Source organism: Artemia franciscana, chromosome 5 (assembly GCF_032884065.1).
Source record: "Artemia franciscana chromosome 5, ASM3288406v1, whole genome shotgun sequence".
Taxonomy (NCBI): domain Eukaryota; kingdom Metazoa; phylum Arthropoda; class Branchiopoda; order Anostraca; family Artemiidae; genus Artemia; species Artemia franciscana.
The window spans coordinates 5,731,407-5,751,981 of NC_088867.1; the positions used below are offsets into that span (position 1 = coordinate 5,731,407).

Consider the following 20,575-nt stretch of genomic DNA (forward strand, 5'->3'; position numbering starts at 1 on the left):
CTTTTAACAAACTACTTTGATAATGTGTTACTTTTTACAAACACTGAGTATAAAGACATGAATATTTTCGTGTTTGATACTACGTTCAAAACTGACAATATTGTTAAAAAATATTCATCCAATGCTTCGGCATTGCTCAACGGAACTGAATGCTGGGAGTTTATATTTTAGTTTTTGTAAGTAGGCTATTGCTTTGTGCATTTTTTTGTAATTACTTACTTCTTTCATTTTTTATATACTTCTACTTTGATTGACATACTTTTTCCATTGCCTTCAGGAAAATGTTTGTCTCTAAGCTTTATTAAATAAAAAAAAAACAACAGGTTTTTTCAACTGAAAGTAACGAGCAACATTATAAAACTTAAAACGAACAGAAATTATTAAGCATATGAGGGGAGAGAGATGCTACCTCCTCAACACCTCGCTCTTCAGTCTTCAGTTTTTCAGCAGTATAAAAAAATGTTACTTGTTGTTCCAATTAAGCTACCCTTGTGTTTCAGGATCGTTTTTAAAGAAATGAGACAAATTTAAATTTTAGCGTAATGAGCGAGGTGTTGAGGAAGGAAGCAACCCCCATCAAGCACGTAATAATTTCTGTTTGTTTTAAGTTTTAATGTTGCTCCTTACTTTCAGATGAAAAAACTTGTTTTTTTATTTAATTTCTGACCGTTTTTTAAATAACACCTGGAAATCTGGCTCCACCTCGAAGGAATATCCCCTCTCCATAGAAATATCCTCTGGACAATTCAATGCTGGGGAAAATCCACCCTGGAAAATTACCTTTAACATCTCCACGCGTAAAATTGAATCGGTAAAGAGAAAGAAAGACATATAAAAAATTTCGAATAGGAATTCCGGTAAATTCACGCAGTGTAAAATTTCTTCTGAAAAGCCCACCTCTGGGAAACTTACCTCTTCATGAAAAATTCTCCCTATGCAAAATAATCCCAGCAGAAAATCCATCCTCTCCTCCCCATCCAAAAAAAACTATGCATACTTCCCGATAACAGATACTATACGTAATCAACCTAAAAACCTTTCCCAAGGGGCTGTAGGGGGTCATTTTATCTCCAAATACATAGTCATTGGGCCTTTCAACTATGCGCAACAAAAAAGCAATCTCAAAATTTTGATAGGGCAATTTTAGGAAAAATGTGACGTGAGAGGGGGCCTAGTTACCCTCTAATTTCCTTGGTCACGAAAAAAGGGCAATAGAACTTTTCAGTTTCTTTAGAATGAACCCTCTCCCGACGTTCTACACCCATTGGGTCGATCACCCCTGGAAAAAACAACAACAAATAAACACGCATTCGTGATCTTGCTTCTGGCAAAAACAACAAAATTCCACATTTCTGCAGATATAAGCTTGAAGCCTGTACAGTAGGGTTCTCTGATACGCTAAAAAAATTTTCTACTGAAGTAAGGAGCAAGTTTAAAACTTAAAACATAATGGAATTACTCTGTATATAAGGGGAGCTGCCCCCTTCTCAACACCTTGCTCATTAATAAAAGTTTTTTTGTGCTTTGAAAAATCTTTTTTTCCAGATAATTTTCTTAAAAATTTGAACAAAGGCCAAACTTCACGGCAAATAGTAAGGAGCTAAGGAGGAGACAACTCCCTTCATATAAAGAATAATCTGTTCAAATACTTTTCAAATTTGTTCCTTGCTTTCAGCAGAAAAGCTCCTTTTTTTAGTTAATTTCTGATCGTTTTCCAATTATACCCAGCCCTAACCAAGATATAATTTTGAAGTACCGGTCCCTTAACTCCCTGGTTAATTGCTTTCAAAATGTGTAAATCAATAAATGATTTGTCCGACTTTAAATTTTTAATTTCAGTTTCAGATAAAATTTGAATATATTTAAAAATAGGCGACGAATAGCAATTTTGGTAAAAATTCCTTGTTAATATTACTACTAAAGAATTTCGGTTGGATGAAAAGGAGTATTATTGCTTGTGTGGATGGAAATTCTGTGAGACTTTTGATCTTCTAAATAACTGAAGCTATCACATCTCTACAATAGTATTTTATTATCGACAAATGCATGAAATACATTTTTTTTAAATACATCGTAGTTAATATAAATAGAAAAAGAAAAATATTACCATTTAAAATTTCTGACAACCAAGTTCCTAGCAGTAATTACCACATCAAAGAAAATTGGCGGGATTGATGATGGCCTGCCTTGCCTTTTTCACCTCTGTGCTTGTAGATACGAAAAAGTAACATTTTTGCTGTATAGAGAAACATTTTAATTTAGTCCTACTCCCCCCTGACTCTTTCAACATTTATCTGAAGCCTCATGACGAGTAAGCAGTTTGTCCGTTAAAATGTACTTCTTTAGGAATCTACCATACCCCCACCTAGACAATGGCTCATTATAGCTGATACGTAATTACAGATCACCAGACAAAGTCTAATTTTATTACAAATAAAGCGAATCAACTAGGTTCAATCCAGTGCTGCCACCGTGTGGCATTACTTCTTTTGCAACTGGGAAGCCTAAAATATAGTTATTGGTACTTTTAAATCAATTAGCTTCTCAGACTTTTAAATTGACTGCAACTTCGTCCTCTTCGGGGTGAAGTCGTAGTTTGGTGCCCTTAACCACCTAAACTGATACTTTTAAAGCAATTAGCTTCTCAGAATTTCGAATTGACTGCAAATTCGCTCTCTTTGGGTTAATTTCGAAGTGCCCTAAAATGGCAGAAAACAAGACTTTCCCTTGGCCCAATCTTACATTGGCCCAAACGTACATTCACCACTCTTTTATTATTCTAATAAAAGAGCAGTGAATGTACTATATGGTCACTTAAAAAAGAGCTTTAAATTTACGTTTAATGAGCTCCCTCCCGATTATCTTGGGCCTTCGGTTTGATATAATCACCCCTGGGAAAAAACAAAACAAATAAACATGCATCGACCATGTTTCTTCTGAAAAAAAGCTAAATTTCTTATTTGAAGATTGGAGCTTGAAATCTCTATGGTAGGGTTATCTGATACGATGTATCCCATAACAGGATTTTCAATGAGATAGCTTGCTTTTTGGGGGGGGGTTTTCCCCTTTCTTCAAAAGTTAGGCAAATATCTCATATTTTTGGTTTTTGGTGGGTAACAATAAACTGAAAGAATTTTATATATTTAGAATCAGCATAAAAAGCCAGTACTGCCCGTGTTGGCAATTGTCATGAGATTTTCATTTTTAGTTTTGGTGAATATTGGCCCAAGTCCAATATTGACTTCCAGTCTTATCTGACAAACTATTTGATAAGATTCTCTTGTGACGGAATTTTTTTTGAACCTGTTCATTTTATTTAGTTGAATGACAATAAAAAAAAAGTTGAATGACAATAAAAAAAGGGGGTCAATTTGACAGCTGGATAGTGTGTTTAAATTTTACTTTTCTTTCACTATTTCGAGGGGGAGCTATTTCGGATTCAAGTTCGAGGGGGAGAATTGTCTTCCCATGAAAGAGGTACATTTTACACGGCTGTTATAAAAACAAAACATGATAAGACGAGTCTACATCTGTTATAATCTATCAAAGCAATAAATCTTTCTGTAATTTTGGTTTGAGTTTGATTTTCTTTTAAGATTCAATGCATAAATCATTAAAAAAATATTGATTAAATAAATTGATCCCTTTGCCAGGAATCCTTGTCTTTCAAATTTTACTATATTTTATTTCATTTTTCATGCAATTTCATTGCTCTTTTTATTTGAGTTTTTTTCTTAAAGTATTTAAAAATAAGCTTATTCTTACGAAAAAATATTCTGAAATATATTCCCTGTCACCCAACCACCACTGCGATTTTGGCGTCTGGCCCCCGTGGAACATTTTCTGCTGGCATATACTTTCGAAATTCGTCGTTCGCAGTTACTGTCGGCACAAGTCTCACTTTACTTACAGGTCTTTACCACAAACTACGGGTATTTGACTTTCTGAATGTTGAGTCTTTCAACATTAGATCGTGGAAGATTCGAGCCTCTAAGAGTCTAAACTAACAAAGTTAAAAGAAAACATTTAAATAAAAGAAGAGTCTGATTAACATTTATCTTAACATCTAATTATATTAATGTTTAATTTTTATTAACGTTTAAAACGTTTATATTATAGAATATAATATTATATTTTATTTATATTATAGGCTATTTATATTTTATATTATATTTTTTATATATAATTTGTATTATATTATAGTAGAAAAGAAGAATCTAAGACTTCAGAATGAGCATAATCGAAGTATGTTAGCAATTAACCTTCTTTAAGACAATCCATTATGGATGTTCTCATAAGAGTTTTTCGCGTCTCTATCTTTAGGGATTCTAAAAATTTTATTTTTAGCAAAAAATATTCGTTATCTCAAGTATAACACCAAAAAATGTATTTCCAGATGTCATTAAGTGGGAAAGATCAGAGGGTCAGGGCACCCATAAGTCCATAGAGAGCAGTAAGTCACGATCAAGGGATACTTTTTAACAAATGAAAGATCAGGGGGCACTGCACCCATTGACTCTCCAGTAAATTGCTCGATAATTTTGTCAGACTGTGTGAAATAGAATATATAAAATTGGCAATAGAACTTTTAATTTTCGTTATAAGGAGCCCTCTCGATCTTCTAGGATAATTGGTTCAATACGATTACCTCTGTAGAAAAGAAAGAAAAAAAACAAAAAACAAATAAACACGCATTCGTGATCTTGCAACTGGTAATAAATAAACAATTGTACATTTTTGTCACTTGATTTTAGGAATATTCCCCCAGTTTTTGAAAATCCGGCAAATTTTTTCAGGCTCGCTGCTTTTGAGGGTAACGTTAAGTTTTGTGAGTTTTTGTATATTTGGAATCAGCATCAAAAGTTAATATTTTTGATATATTAATTGTCATAAAAATTTCTTCTTATAGAGTTTCTGTTACTCTTGGGCCGAGTAGCTCCTTGCTTACAGTTAGTTACCACGAACTGTCTGACTGTCTTATGTCATTTACTATTCAATATTCGCGACTACTATGATCCAAATCATAGCAGATTTTTTAGGTCAAAATTTGGCCTAAGTTGCCACAAGAATAATGACTTGCGCATATTTACAAGGTATTATAACTTGGGATTATACGACTAAGCAACAGAAAGCTTACGGTTAAACAAACTCCAAAGTAGCATCTGAAAATCAGATGTCTGGTTTGGTCAGGGTTGCCACCCCTAGTGATTTATCACTATTTCTAGTGATTTTTATAGTGGTTAAACAAAAAAATCACTAAAAATCAATAAAAAATCAGTAAAATCTTATGATTTTATTTTTCACCGGGCGGCAACCCTGGCCGTCGTGGAGAAAGCGTGCCAAAAGAGTTATTTTTTTCATTAAACTTTAACTCACAACGCTGTTCTTCTTAGAAACTTCTTGACCAAGATATGGCAAATCTAGTTTTCCTGGCCGGCTTAGCGTGTTTGTAAGAAAAGATGTATCCAATTTTGGCAGATTTACAGGTGTTGGTGGTGGTGGATCATTGCTACGTACACCATCAGAACCAGGAGAATTGACACTAGATGGTCCTATTGACTTGGTAATTGACTGGTCATCTGATATGGTATCTAAGCTTCCAGGATCAAGAGAAGCGTCTAGAAAACAATAAAGAGGGATCTCAATAAATCTATATGTCGAATGTTAACAGCCCCCTTGGGACAAAAGAAGTTTCCTTTTGCGACGATAGTGCAAGGAACATTTACAGCGTAGGGAAATATATCTGGATTTAGAATGCCAAAGTACTAAGATATACGTATCTAAAAATTGTGAGAAAAACTTTTGTAGACATTATATTTTATAGATGGCATTATTTTCATCGCCATCCTGTTTTCGTAAAATCTTACATTTTCAGTAAATACTTACAAACAGGGGGCAGTGATTTGGAATTACAATATAAATATACTTTCGACAAAAATAAAATGATAGTTGGTCCTGATAGGCGGTATGTTTGTCCCCTTTGTAAAGATGATGATGAAGACTTGGATCATTTTCTCCGGAAATGCCCGGTGCTCTTGGATTTACGGGAAATTTATTTGCATGGGATTAATTTGATGCTTCCGGGTATTTTACAAAATAGTAACCCAACCACAATATTTCGAGTGGGAGTATATATAGATAAATCTTTAATAAGAAGAAAAAGTTTTATATGATTAATTTCTTTTGTAGTTAGATTAGGTACTTTTTGCGTTGAATTCTGTTTTTTTGTGGGTATTCGTACTGTTGTTAATTTCCTTGCTTGCTTGTTATTTATTTATATTTTTGTGTGTATATGGCCTACGGGTTTTTGAAATACACCTATCTATCTATCTATCTATATATCTATCTTTCTATCTATCTATCTATACATTATCCATTATCCATTATCTATCTATCTATACATTATCATATTTTGTCCACTACAGTTTTCTAACAGAGTTAATATCAGATTTCTTTCCCGCGCATGCTTAGTAAAGGTAAAAGTTGCGATTTGTAACATATTCTTGGCACATGATAACCTTCATATAACAAAATTATTTATGTTTCATTGAAAATATTGTGGATTCATTTTTTTCAAGCTACTAAAGGTTGTTTTAATATCTAGAATGTAGGCTACTTTAGGGGAATACAATGCAACAGCATCACGTGGTACAACTTATCTTCATCTTAAAACTGTTGACAGCATAACAAAGAGCAGCTGGTTTTCAACAAATGTATTTCCAACTAGTTACACAAATCATCACGTTTTTCAGCATATTGAGTACACCCAGACCCCTTCTTCCTTTACTGTCATTGCAGGATGAAATTGATTTTATTTTCCTACCTGCTATAGTCTTATTAATATATAATATATACGGGAAGGAATTACAATATAACAACGTCAAATGTTGCAGCTCAACCTTCAAACCAAGATTTTCCCAGTATATTAGTCAGGTACCTCCTGCAGTACTTGTCTGTTAAGCGAACCACACTCAAGAACTACCCTGTGTAAGATCTGACAAAAACCGGTTTTTCTCTCTTATATTGGTTATGATTTGCTTATTTTGAGCGAAGTAAACTACGATGTATGCATATTTTAACTAAATACTTAAATATATAAAGGTGATTAGGGGTTAGGTATTTAATATACTGTTTTTTGCTGGCCTGCTTTCCACAATTCTTTGTTGCAGTATCCACAATTTTGTTTTTGCTGTATTATATTATCATTGTGTTGTCGTATATTTTATGAGGATTAACATAACTTCAATTCTTGGGTGTGTTTCGTTTAACAGACAAGCACCCCTCCTGCTCTTTTTGATATAGGATTAATGTTCTCTGACTTAAAATGAAATCAAGGAACTAACATTTTTCCTAACACTAAAGTTTTTAGTTTTTAATAAGAAGAGGATTATAGTGCACCAGCAACATGTGGTGCTGCTCCTCTTTGCCTCCAATATATCGACAGTATTTGTGCATTTGTGCATCTGTGCACGAGTGCATTATGGTGAAAGTACATTTATGGTGAAAGTGTATTAAAAAGAAGTATATTATGTACATCAAATAACATTATGTACAACATTATGCATAACATTATGAAAGTACATTATGGTGAAAGTGCATTTATGGTGAAAGTACGAGTGCATTATGGTGAAAGTACATTACTCCGTATATGAAATGGGTTGTCCCCTCCGCAATCCCTTGCTCTTTACACTAAAGTTTTTAATTGTTTTAAAAAGTAGAATTGTGGCAAAGAGTCAAACTTTAGCGCAAAGAGGGTGGGATTGCGGAAGGGACAATCCATTTCATATACGGAGTAATTTCTGTTCATTTTGTTCATCAAACTAGTTATTTAATTTCTGAACGTTTTTGAATTAATGCATGTTTCAATTTTTTTATTTTTTTTTTTAATACAAGGTTTTGGTATAGAGAACTACAATCTCCAGGAAATAATTTCCCATTTTGTCCTAGTTCAGTAGTTTCTGATAAAGTGTTAAGGAAATGTTTGAACAGATTTTTGTATTCAATTAGAAGACTGGTTTGATGTTAATATTAATTAAAAAAAAACAAGTTTTTTTAAATGAAAGTAAGGAGCAACATTAAAACTTAAAACGAACAGAAATTACTCTGTATATGAAAGGGGCTTTTCCTCCTCAACGCCCTGCTCTTTACGCTAAAGTTTAACTCTTTTCTCTTAACTCTATTTTTAAAACAGTAAAAAACTTTAGCGTAAAGAGCGGGGCGTTGAGGAGGAAAAGCTCCTTTCATCTACGGAGTAATTTCTGTTCGTTTTAAGTTTTAATGTTGCTCCTTACTTTCATTTCAAAAAACTTGTTTTGTTTTATTTAATTTCTGGACGTTTTTGAATTAATGCATGTTTTGATCTTGGCTCTCCGCACATAAATAATTAAAACGAAATTTGCATATTAATTAATTGCAATTGATCGGAAGATTTGAGAAAAAAGGGCGAGGGAGGAGGCCTAGTTACCCTCCAATTTTTTGATTACTTAAAAAAGCAACTAGAGCTTTTAATTTTTTACAAACGTTTTCATTGGTAAAAAATAAGCGTAACTTACGAATTAACTTCCGTAACGAACTTCTATATTCGTATGTTTTTGAGGGGGTTCAACCCTCGTAGATACCTTGCTTTTTACACTAAAGCTTAAATTTTGTCCCAATTCCTTAAGAATGACCTCTGAATCACAAAGGCCGTAGAATAAATAGTTGAAATTACTAAAAATATTTTAGCGTAAAGAGTAAGATATAACGAGGAGGTAAACCCCTCATATGCGTAATAATTTTTGTTCGTTTTAAGTTTTAATGCTGCTCCTTACTTTCAGTAGAAAAAACTTTTCATATTTATTTTTTCATTGCTTTTTCAATTAATGCTAGAAAATCTTGCGCCCATTGAAGTGAAATTCTTCATTGAAATTCTCTTCCCCCATGAGAATTTTCTCCATGGAAATATCCTCCCACGTAACCCTCTCCCCCTCAACTTCTCCCCTAAACCAAAAAAATCCCCATGAAAACGCCTTTACACTTCCCAGTAACCATTATTAGGCCTATATGTAAACACAGGTCAAAGTTTGTAACTTGCAGCCCCTCCCACGGGGACTGCGGGGGCGTAAGTCGTCCCTAAAGAAATAGTTATTAAATTTTTCGACTATGGTGAATAAAATGGCTATCTCAGAATTTTGATCCGGTGACTTTTCGGAAAAAATGAGCGTGGGAGGGAGCCTAGGTGCCCTCCAATTTTTTTGGTCACTTAAAAAGGGCACTAGAACTTTTAATTTCCGTTAGAATGAGCCCTTTCGCGACATTCTACAACCAATCGGTCGATACGATCACCCCTGGAAAAAAAACAAACAAAAAAACAAATAAACACGCATCCGTGATCCGTCTTCTGGCAAAAAATATGAACTTCTACATTTTTGTAGATAGGAGCTTGAAACTTCTACAATAAGGTTCTCTGGTACGCTGAATCTGATGGTGTGATTTTCGTTAAGATTGTATGAGTTTTAGGGAGTGTTTCCCCTATTTTCTAAAATGAGGCAAATTTTCCCAGGCTCATAACTTTTGATGGGTATAACAAATCTTGATGAAACTTATATATTTAAAATCAGCATTAAAATACAATTCTTTTGATGTAACTGTTGGTATCAAAATTCCACTTTTTAGAATTTCGGTTACTATTGAACCGGGTCGCTCCTTACTACAGTTCGTTACAACGAACTGTTTGATTTAATATTTATACACGATTGTTGCCTTTGATTGTAGCAGTTATTAATTTCATTTATTCTAGTGTTTTCTCTTTCTTTTTAGTGTTAGTTTGTAGACATTTAGCAGTGAAATACTTGTAAAGGTTTAATCACTTAATAAAATCATCACTATCATCATGTCGACAGTATAGCAAACATCAGTTTGTAATTTATGGCTCTAAACTGCTCCTTCTGTTATATCTACTCAAAGCACACATGAGAAGTTTCCCTTGATTCCAAAGTTTATGTGGTATTGCCTACGAAGCAATGCATGACAGACAAGCAACTTGAAAGCTAGGAATAGAAGCTAGTTCAAATCTTTCGCTTTCCCTTGAAGTATCAGTTTTCTCCTTTCGAGTTTCTCGAAAAGACTTTGATAACCTGGCACTAATTTTGGGAAAACAAGAAGTTTTATCGTTTTATGCTTAGGTTTTAAGAAGTCGCATAAAATAAATGGTAAATATTAACAACCCCCACCCCAATTACTAACGTTTTTGATCTATTAATGACTCCCTTTTTGCAAAAAATAAGCCATATATTTTTCCATCTCAAGACTAATCAATAGCTCTTTCAGTAAAAATTTCTCAGATCCCACTGCCTTTCCAGTTATAGATGGACAATGTACTTTAAATTTTTAATATGATAATAATGACAATGCAAATAATAATAAAACAATAATATTAAAAATGATAATAAAATAATAATAAAACAACAATAAAAATTATGTAATAATTTAATATACTGCAAATTTTACTTTGTTATTAACCTGTTGCAATGCCCTACAATTAGCAATCCATTTGCTGCCTTTTAAACTGGGGTTGTATAGAACTATCAATGATGTACCAAGAAGCTTTATTGGCATTATACTTTTGTACGATCAATTGAAACAGCTTCTGATTTCTTTAAAATAAATCTTTCTTTAAATTAATATAATGTAGCACATCATATTTGACAGAGAAAAAGCCACCTGGCGCTGGTCACAAATTAAATAAAAAAAACTAATTTTTGTAGCTGAAAGTAAGGAGCGACATTAAAACTTAAAACGAACAGAAATTACTCCGTATATAAAATGGGTTGTCCCCTCCGCAATCCCTCGCTCTTTACGCTAAAGCATTTAGTTGTTTTAAAAAGTAGAATTGTGGCAAAGAGTCAAACTTTAGCGTAAAGAGCGAAGGATTGCGGAGGGGACAACCCATTTTATATACGGAGTAATTTCTGTTCGTTTTAAGTTTTAATGTCGCTCCTTACTTTCAGCTACAAAAATTAGTTTTTTTATTTAATTTCTGAACGTTTTTGAATTAATGCATGTTTGGTTTTGGCTCTCCGCACATAAATTATTAAAATGAAATTTGTATATTAATTCTTTTTTTTGGCTAAATGGCTTTCTCTTAGTTTTGATCAGACGATTTTGAGAAATAAGGGGTGAAGAAGGAGGCCTAGTCGCCCTCCAATTTTTCGGTTGCTTAAAAAGGCAACTAGAACTTTTAATTTTTAACGAACGTTTTCATTAGTAAAAAATATGCGTAACTTATAAATTAGCAACTTACGTAACAAACTTTCATAATCTTATATTTTTATTATGTATACAAGGGGGTTTGTATCCTCGTTAATACCTCGCTCTTTACACTAAATCTTAAGTTTTGTCCCAATTCTTTAAGAATGACCCCTGAATCAGAAAGGCTGTAGAATAAATAGTTGAAATTACTAAAAATACTTTAGCATAAAGAGCGAGGTATTTATCTCCTCCTAAATACCTCGCTCTTTATGCTAAAGTATTTTTAGAGCCCCTCAAATGCGTTATAATCTCTGTTCGTTTTAAGTTTCAATGCTACTCCTTCCTTTCATTTGAAAAAACGTTTTCATGTTTATTTTTCATTGTTTTCTTATAGTAATGCTAGAAAATCATGCGCCCTTTTCCTTGAATTTTTCTTCCCCCATGACAGATTCCTCCAAGGAAAGATTCTCCAACATAGCCCCCTCCCCTCAGCCCCACCCCCCAAACAAAATAAAATCCCCCTGAAAACGTCTGTACACTTCCCAATAACCATTACTATATGTAAACACTGGTCAAAGTTTGTAACTTGCAGCCCCTCCCCCAGGAATTGTGGGGGAGGAAATCATCTCCAAATACATAGTTATTATGGTTTTCGACTATGCTGAACAAAATGGCTATCTCAAAATTTTGATCCGTTGACTTTGGGAAAAAAATGAGCGTGGGAGGGGGCCTAGATGCCCTCCAGTTTTTTTGGTCACTTAAAAAGGGCACTATAACTTTTCATTTCCGTTAGAATGAGCCCTCTTGCGACATTATAGGACCACTTGGTCGATACGATGACCCCTGGGAAAAAGAAAAACAAAAAAACAAAAAAACAAACAAATAAACACGCACCCGTGATTTGTCTTCTGGCAAAAAATACAAAATTCCACATTTTTGTAGATAGGAGCTTGAAACTTTTACATTAGGGCTCTCTGATACGCTGAATCTGATGGTGTGATTTTCGTTAAGATTCCATGACTTTTAGGGGGTGTTTTCCCCTATTTTCTTAAATAAGGCAAATTTTCTCAGGCTCGTAACTTTTGATGGGTAAGACTAAACTTGATGAAACTTATATATTTGAAATCTGCATTAAAATGCAATTCTTTTGGTGTAGCTATTGATATCAAAATTCATTTTTTTAGAGTTTTGGTTACTATTGAGCCGGGTCGCTCTTTACTACAGTTCGTTACAACGAACTGTTTGATAAACGAAGGGGAAAAAAGAAAACAACGTATAAAACAATTAAAAAGAATTGATTAAACACAAGCAAAACAATTAAGACAAAAAAACATACAAAATACTAGTATAGACGTAATCGCCACACAACACTTTCTCGACGGATCGTGTCAGATTCCTAGTCATTGTTGCAGTGATAGCCTCAATCAAACAGTTCGTGGTAACGAATCAAACAGTTCGTGGTAACGAACTGTAGTAAGGAGCGACCCGGCTCAATAGTAACCAAAACTCTAAAAAATTGAATTTTGATATCAATAGCTACACCAAAAGAATCGCATTTTAATGCTGATTTTAAATATATAAGTTTCATCAAGTTTAGTCTTACCCATCAAAAGTTACGAGCCTGAGAAAATTTGCCTTATTTAAGAAAATAGGGGAAATCACCCCCTAAAAGTCATGGAATCTTAACGAAAATCACACCATCAGATTCAGCGTATCAGAGAACCCTAATGTTAAAGTTTCAAGCTCATATCTACAAAAATGTGGAATTTTGTATTTTTTGCCAGAAGACAAATCACGGGTGCGTGTTTATTTGTTTGTTTTTTTGTTTTTTTTTTTTTTCTTTTTCCCAGGGGTCATCGTATCGACCAAGTGGTCCTAGAATGTCGCAAGAGGGCTCATTCTAACTGAAATGAAAAGTTCTAGTGCCCTTTTTAAGTGACCAAAAAAATTGGAGGGCATCTAGGCCCCCTCCCACGCTCATTTTTTTCCCAAAGTCAACGGATCAAAATTTTGAGATAGCCATTTTGTTCAGCATAGTCGAAAACCATAATAACTATGTATTTGGAGATGATTTACTCCCCCACAATCCCTGGGGGAGGGGCTGCAAGTTACAAACTTTGACCAGTGTTTACATATAGTAATGGTTATTGGGAAGTGTACAGACGTTTTCGGGGGGATTTTATTTTGTTTTGGGGGTGGGGCTGAGGGGAGGGGGCTATGTTGGAGGATCTTTCCTTGGAGGAATCTGTCATGGGGGAAGAAAAATTCAAGGAAAAGGGTGCATGATTTTCTAGCATTACTATAAGAAAACAATGAAAAATAAACATGAAAACGTTTTTTTAAATGAAAGGAAGGAGTAGCATTGAAACTTAAAACGAACAGAGATTATAACGCATATGAGGGGCTCTAAAAATACTTTAGCATAAAGAGCGAGGTATTTAGGAGGAGATAAATACCTCGCTCTTTATGCTAAAGTATTTTTAGTAATTTCAACTATTTATTCTACGGCCTTTCTGATTCAGGGGTCATTCTTAAAGAATTGGGACAAAACTTAAGATTTAGTGTAAAGAGCGAGGTATTAACGAGGATACAAACCCCCTTGTATACATAATAAAAATATAAGATTATGAAAGTTTGTTACGTAAGTTGCTAATTTATAAGTTACGCATATTTTTTACTAATAAAAACGTTCATTAAAAATTAAAAGTTCTAGTTGCCATTTTAAGCAACCGAAAAATTGGAGGGCAACTAGGCCTCCTTCTCCACCCCTTATTTCTCAAAATCGTCTGATCAAAACTAAGAGAAAGCCATTTATCCAAAAAAAAGAATTAATATACAAATTTCATTTTAATAATTTATGTGCGGAGAGCCAAAACCAAACATGCATTAATTCAAAAACGTTCAGAAATTAAATAAAAAAAAACTAATTTTTGTAGCTGAAAGTAAGGAGCGACATTAAAACTTAAAACGAACAGAAATTACTCCGTATATAAAATGGGTTGTCCCCTCCGCAATCCTTCGCTCTTTACGCTAAAGTTTGACTCTTTGCCACAATTCTACTTTTTAAAACAAATAAAAGCTTTAGCGTAAAGAGCGAGGGATTGCGGAGGGGACCACCCATTTTATATACGGAGTAATTTCTGTTCGTTTTAAGTTTTAATGTCGCTCCTTACTTTCAGCTACAAAAATTAGTTTTTTTTTATTTAATCTAGCAAAAAATGAGCCACGGCCTATAGTAACCAAAAATTTGAAAACCGTTTAGCGAGAAAAAATTTAGTGATAAAAACTTCAGTGAAAACTGTTTAGTAAAAAAAATCGCTATTTGTAACTGATTCAAAACTGACAACTATTATTTCGATTAGTCTTAAGAGTTAAGTGCTATTCATAAAACAAATTTTTGGAAATTTTGAAAAATAGCCTAAAGGCCCCCTAAAAATAGCGTCGGATGGGAACTAAAAGCACACCATTGAATCGCCATTACTTAAAATTTTATACAAGAAACTTGCAGCCGCCCACCTTTAGCAACAAGCAAAATCCCTATTTTGCATGAGCAGCACTTTTGAGTGGTCTTTTAATTCTCTTCATCATATACTGAAAAACACCCATTCCCCAACAATTTTTCACCCACAACTTTCCTCCTAATCCACCACCAAACTTTATTTCTCTGCTATACAGTCCCAGTCGTTGATAGATTTTAATCCCTATCTTACCATGCTAAAAAGCCAGAAAATCAGTCCTAATAAATTCCTCCCCCTCTGCATTTGACCATATTTATAAAACTATACAGGATCATTAGATGGCAGCATTTCTTTTAATAGACAGACCCAGCATTTTCTTTCAGCGATTTAAAAGCTTAAAGGAGCAATTGATAAGCTTGCTTTTTCACAGAAAAGGTAGCCTCTTGGCAAATTATTTTAAACTCCTTAAACATGGACCCTCAACGAAGACAATTTGCTTTTCCAAAGCCATCAAGTGGTATATTAAGTTAAAGTTCAAAGTCAACGCTAACATGAAACAAAAATCGTATTTTGAAAACTATAACATTTAAACTATAAACTATAAACATTTCAAAATATGTCGGTATTGAATAAAACGGCCGTCTTTATCACTACGCTACGTCTGTCTACAGTGGCGGTGCTGGCCTCTCTTAAGCCCGGGGCAAAATATTGATTAGCACCCCCCTTTTCTCTCAAATATTTTCAGGCCCAATTATAACAAAAGTTCCATTTATTAGCAAAATTCTCCATTTATTTATCTGACTTTTCTTACTTTAGCTTCTGCATGATTAATAATCATCTCGGCAACCCTTAAAATTCAAACATGTTTTAACATAAAACATCACAAAAAAACATGAAAATGAATTAAATTTAGTCTGCTTGTTTTCATTTTTAAGGAGTGGTGATGGAGATATGGGGAAAATAAAAATTTTGGATTCAATTTGCTTATTCTCACTGCAAACTGCACCTTCTACTACAAGGTGACCGTGACCATTAGATTACAGATTTGAAATTTGACGCCCTTAAAATTTCTGCACTCGGGGCAAGTGCCCCTTCTGCCCCACTCTAAACCGGATCTGTCTGTCTTGCCTTCCAACTACGGTAATCGAAAAGGAGGTAATCATAAAGTTAACAAGTCCTACAAATACCTCCAATCCATTCTTTCTATCATATTTAGTTCTCAAGGCATCTTTAAGCCTCTGTTGTTTTTTTTTTTCCGGAATGCTTTGTGCTGACCAGCCCATAGAGTGGATATCAAAAATGTCGTGTCAAACTTTTTTTTCTCTGTACTATGGATGCCTAGAAAATCTTTCTTACGCAAACAATTGTTTAGTAATAACAATAAAATTTAAGCCTCCTACCCCACCCCCGAAAAAATGCGTTTTTCAGTTCTCCTGTGAAACTTTTGCTGTATAACATACTTTATTTTGAGTTACCTCAACTGAGTTAGGAGTCGGCAATTTTATTTGTTTGATTTATTTGTGGTTGAGATTCGCCTCTTGTATCAACCTCATCGCAAACTGATGATTTTAATTTAGATCGGTGCTGGCCTTCATGAAGAATTATAGGTATGATAGGGTGTGCTTAATCATATCTATAAATAAGCTGTATTTTAGCATTTTTATTTCTCTCTTCCTCTTTTTCGTTCTGTCTTCATAATCCATTTGTACACATTGTAAATTCTTAAGTTTATCTTGCTATTAAGTTTACCCTACCTGTTTGAGAAACCCTCCTCCCTGGGTAAGCAATTGAAATTTGTATTTTATGGAAGCATCACTTTTAATCTCTTTGTTCCTTTTATCAAATTAAATTAAAAAAAAACAAGTTTTTTTAACGGAAAGTAAGGAGCAACATTAAAACTTAAAACGAACAGAAATTACTTCGTATATGAAAGGGGCTGCTTCCTCATCAACGTCCCGCTCTTTACGCTAAAGTTTGACTCTTTCTCTTAACTCTACTTTTTAAAACAGTAAAAAACTTTAGCGTAAAGAGCGGGGCGTTGATGAGGAAGCAGCCTCTTTCATATACGAAGTAATTTCTGTTCATTTTAAGTTTTAATGTTGCTCCTTACTTTCCACTAAAAAAACTTGTACTTTTATTTAATTTCTGAACGTGTTTGAATCAATGCATGTTTTGATTTTGGCTCTCTGCAGATGAATAATTAAAACGAAATTTGCATATTTATTTTTTTGGCTAATTGGCTTTCTCATAGTTTTGATCGAATGATTTTGAGAAAAAAAGGAGCGGGGGAGAAGGCCTAGTTGCCCTCAGAATTTTTGGTTACTTAAAAAGGCAACTAGAACTTTTAATTTTTTACGAATGTTTTTATTAGTGAAAGATATACGTAACTGACAAATTAGCTTACGTAACGAACTTCTGTATTCTCATGTTTTTATTACGTATATGAAGGGGTTCACCCCCTCGTCAGTACCTTACTCTTTACACTAAAGCTTAAATTTTGTCCCAATTTCTTAAGAATGACCCCTGAATCACAAAAGCCATAGAATAAATAGTTGAAATTACTAAAAATGTACTAGCGTAAAGAGCGAGGTATTAGGAGGAGGTGAGCCCATCATATGCGTAACAATTTCTGTTCATTTTAAGTTTTAATGCTTCTCCCTACTTTCAGTTGAAAAACTTTTCCATATTTATTTTTTCATTCTTTTTAAATAATGCTAGAAAATCCTGCGCTCCCTTCATGAAACTTTTCTTCTCCCATGACAAATTCCTCCAAGGAAAGTACCCCCAACATATCACCCTCTTCTCAACCCCCCCCCCCCCCAACCTAATAATCCCCCAGAAAACGTCTGTAAACTTCCAAATAACCGTTACTATATGTAAGCACTGGTCAAAGTCTGTAACTTGTGGCCCCTCCCACGGGGACTGTGGGGGAGTAAGACGTCCCCAAAGACATAGTTATAAGGTTTTTTGACTACGCTGAATAAAATGGCTATCTCAGAATTTTGATCCGGTGACTTTGGGAAAATAATTAGCGTGGGAGGGGGCCTAGATGCCCTCAAAAATTTTTGGTCACTTAAAAAGGGCGGTAGAACTTCAATTTCCGTTAGAATGAGGCCTCTCGCAAGATTCTAGGAACACTGGGTTGATACGATCACCCCTAGAAAAAAACAAAAGAAAAACAAACAAAACAAACAAATAAACACGCATCCGTGATCTGCCTTCTGGCAAAAAGTACAAAATTTCACATTTTTGTAGATAGGAGCTTTAAACTTCTACATTAGGGTTCTCTGATACGCTGAATCTGATGGTGTGATTTTCGTTAAGATTCTATGACTTTTAGGGGTTGTTTCCCCCTATTTTCTAAAATAAGGCAAATTTTCTCAGGCTCGTAACTTTTGATGGGTAAGATTAAACTTGATGAACCTTATATATTTAAAACCATCATTAAAATGCGATTGTTTTGATGTAGCTATTGGTATCAAAATTCCATTTTTTAGATTTTTGGTTACTATTGAGCCGGGTCGCTCCCTACTTCAGTTCGTTACCACGCACTGTTTGGCAGTTCATGGTAAGGAACTGTAGTAAGGAGCGACCAGGCTCAATAGTAACCGAAACTCTAGAAAACGGAATTTTGATACCAATATGTACATCAAAAGAATCGAAATTTTATGCTGACTTTGAATATATATGTCTTATCAAGTTTAATTTTACCCATCAAAGGCTACAAGCCTGCGAAAGTTGTTCTTATTTTCAAAAAAAAGGAGGAAACACCTTCTAAAAGTCATAGAATCTTAATGAAAATTGCACCATCAGATTCAGCGTATCAGGAAACCCTACTGTAGAAGTTTCAAGCCCTCCAAAAATCTAAAATTTTGTATTTTTTGCCAGAAGAAAGATCACGGATGCGTGTTTATTTGTTTTTTCCCAGGGGTGATCGTATCGATCCAGTGGTCCCAGAATATCGCGAGAGGGCTCATCACAACAGAATTTAAAGTTCTAGTGCCCTTTTGAAGTGATAAAAAAACTGGAGGGCAACGAGGCTCCCTCCCACTCTCATTTTTTCCCAAAGTCACCGAATAAAATTTTGAGATACCCATTTTGTTCAGCATAGTCAAAAAATCTAATATTATGTTTTTGAGGATGACTTAATCCCCCACAGTCCCCGGGGGAAGGGCTACAAGTTATGAACTTAGCATATCTTCAACGAAGATAATGGGTTTTTCCCCTTGTCCCTAGTCTTTTACCAATCATCTGTGCAAAGTATCTCAGTTCAAAGCCTAACTCATTGCACCAATTTCTGGAAACAAGAAAAATATTTATATTTTGCAAACTAAGATATATGATGGATCTGTTACCAACCTTGTTTTTTTTATCACTATCTCCAGCTGAAGAAGTCCACTCAGATCATACTAGACCGTTCAGAAACAAACTTAAACGACCTCAGCATTGTATGTTTACATAACCTTGAAATATTTTTTTGGGGGAAAGCTCTAACGAGCATCTTTGATGAGCATCTTTAAATTCTTAATTTAGGATATAATAACGTTTATGGTTGGCTTTTAAGCCAAGAAATAAGTCTTTTGACGTATGTAAAAGACCTTTTTACTCTTTCGTAAGATGATTTTTATTCATGCCATCAATAATACTGAGCGGTGCATTGATGTTGATGTTTTTTTTTATCTTTTTGCGGAAGCAAAGATCCAAGAAAGAAGGAAAAGATAGGAACTGTTTCGTAAACAAACTAAAAAACATCTAATAAACATTTAAAATTCTTAACTACAGGATGTTCAAATGTGTCTAAGAAACAAGTTGGGTTTGAAGCCAAGAAATAAATCTTTTGGCGCAAATATAATACACTTTCTACTCCTCATTAGGATGATCCTCATTCACACCAACATCAATGCTTAATGATACATTAGATGTTGACGTAATTTCAGTCTTTTTAAAAGAGATTTCCCTTGAGACAGGGATATTGCAGAAAATAAGGCAAATCATATTCTTTAGGATTTGCTAGTCATAAATGCAGGCTATATGCTTTCCCAAATAACATTCTTAATCCTCAGCTTTCAGCACAAAGTATTGTGTTAATGAACAATAATATTGCACATAAGAAAGCCTGTAATTGTATATACATTATATATTGCTAAGTTTCTTGTTTAAGAAACTCCTTTCTTTTCATGCTTTAAGTCTACACTTTAAGTCTAAGTTTCTTGCTCTTTTTTGTCCAGCCATGGGCGTAGCCAGAGATTCACTCATATGGGCTAAAGCTGCGAGATTCTTTGGTATTCAATTTGAAAAAAAATCCCATTTTTTTTAAAATTATTATTTTTAGCCCTGGGCAGGGGATAGCACCCCTTCCCACTATCCCTGTCCTCTCTTATATATTGCCAGTTTATATTTCTATATAAATCACTCTGACTTGTGACTTTACACAACGATTACCCGAAGCTATCCTACAAGTAAATATTTCTTATAATACAGTTGGCAAGTTTCACTATAACCTTGTTTTACCTCACGACCCGGGATCAAGTTGAGACTTTCACAATTGTTTTTTTATGGTGGGGGAGAGGCAAAGGAACTTTAAATTTTATTTTGACAGGGAGGATGATAAAAAACATTCTCCAATTCCTTGTAGTTTACAAGCAGTCCTTTTTTATAATAAAATAGTTTTTTTTTAAATTTATTGTGTTTTTATCCCTGTGATAACTTATAGTAATAATACTTCTGAGAAGCCTAAATGCATTACTGTTTGCACAAAGTTGGAAATAATATCTCAATGTTTTTCAGTCGTCAAGTGTACAACCTTCTCGATGATCTTTACAATCTTAAAGAGTAAAGTTTTTTGCTTTCTTTTTACTTGTAGCTGTCATATTTTCTTTACATCCTTA

General features: G+C 34.1%; 1 protein-coding gene and 1 long non-coding RNA gene across 14 annotated transcripts in view; one reads left to right on the plus strand and one right to left on the minus strand.

Annotated features, from left to right (window-relative positions):
• LOC136026924 (capon-like protein) overlaps nt 1–20,575 on the minus strand; it is a 235,660-nt gene that overhangs the window by 54,292 nt on the left and 160,793 nt on the right. For all 11 annotated transcript variants that reach the window (XM_065703771.1, XM_065703760.1, XM_065703761.1 and 8 more), the window contains one exon: nt 5,377–5,618. In XM_065703771.1, coding sequence (XP_065559843.1) covers nt 5,377–5,618 — 242 coding nt within the window. The remainder of the gene's footprint in view (nt 1–5,376; nt 5,619–20,575) is intronic.
• LOC136026925 (uncharacterized) overlaps nt 1–20,575 on the plus strand; it is a 122,215-nt gene that overhangs the window by 29,060 nt on the left and 72,580 nt on the right. The gene's annotated exons all lie outside the window — the stretch shown is intronic.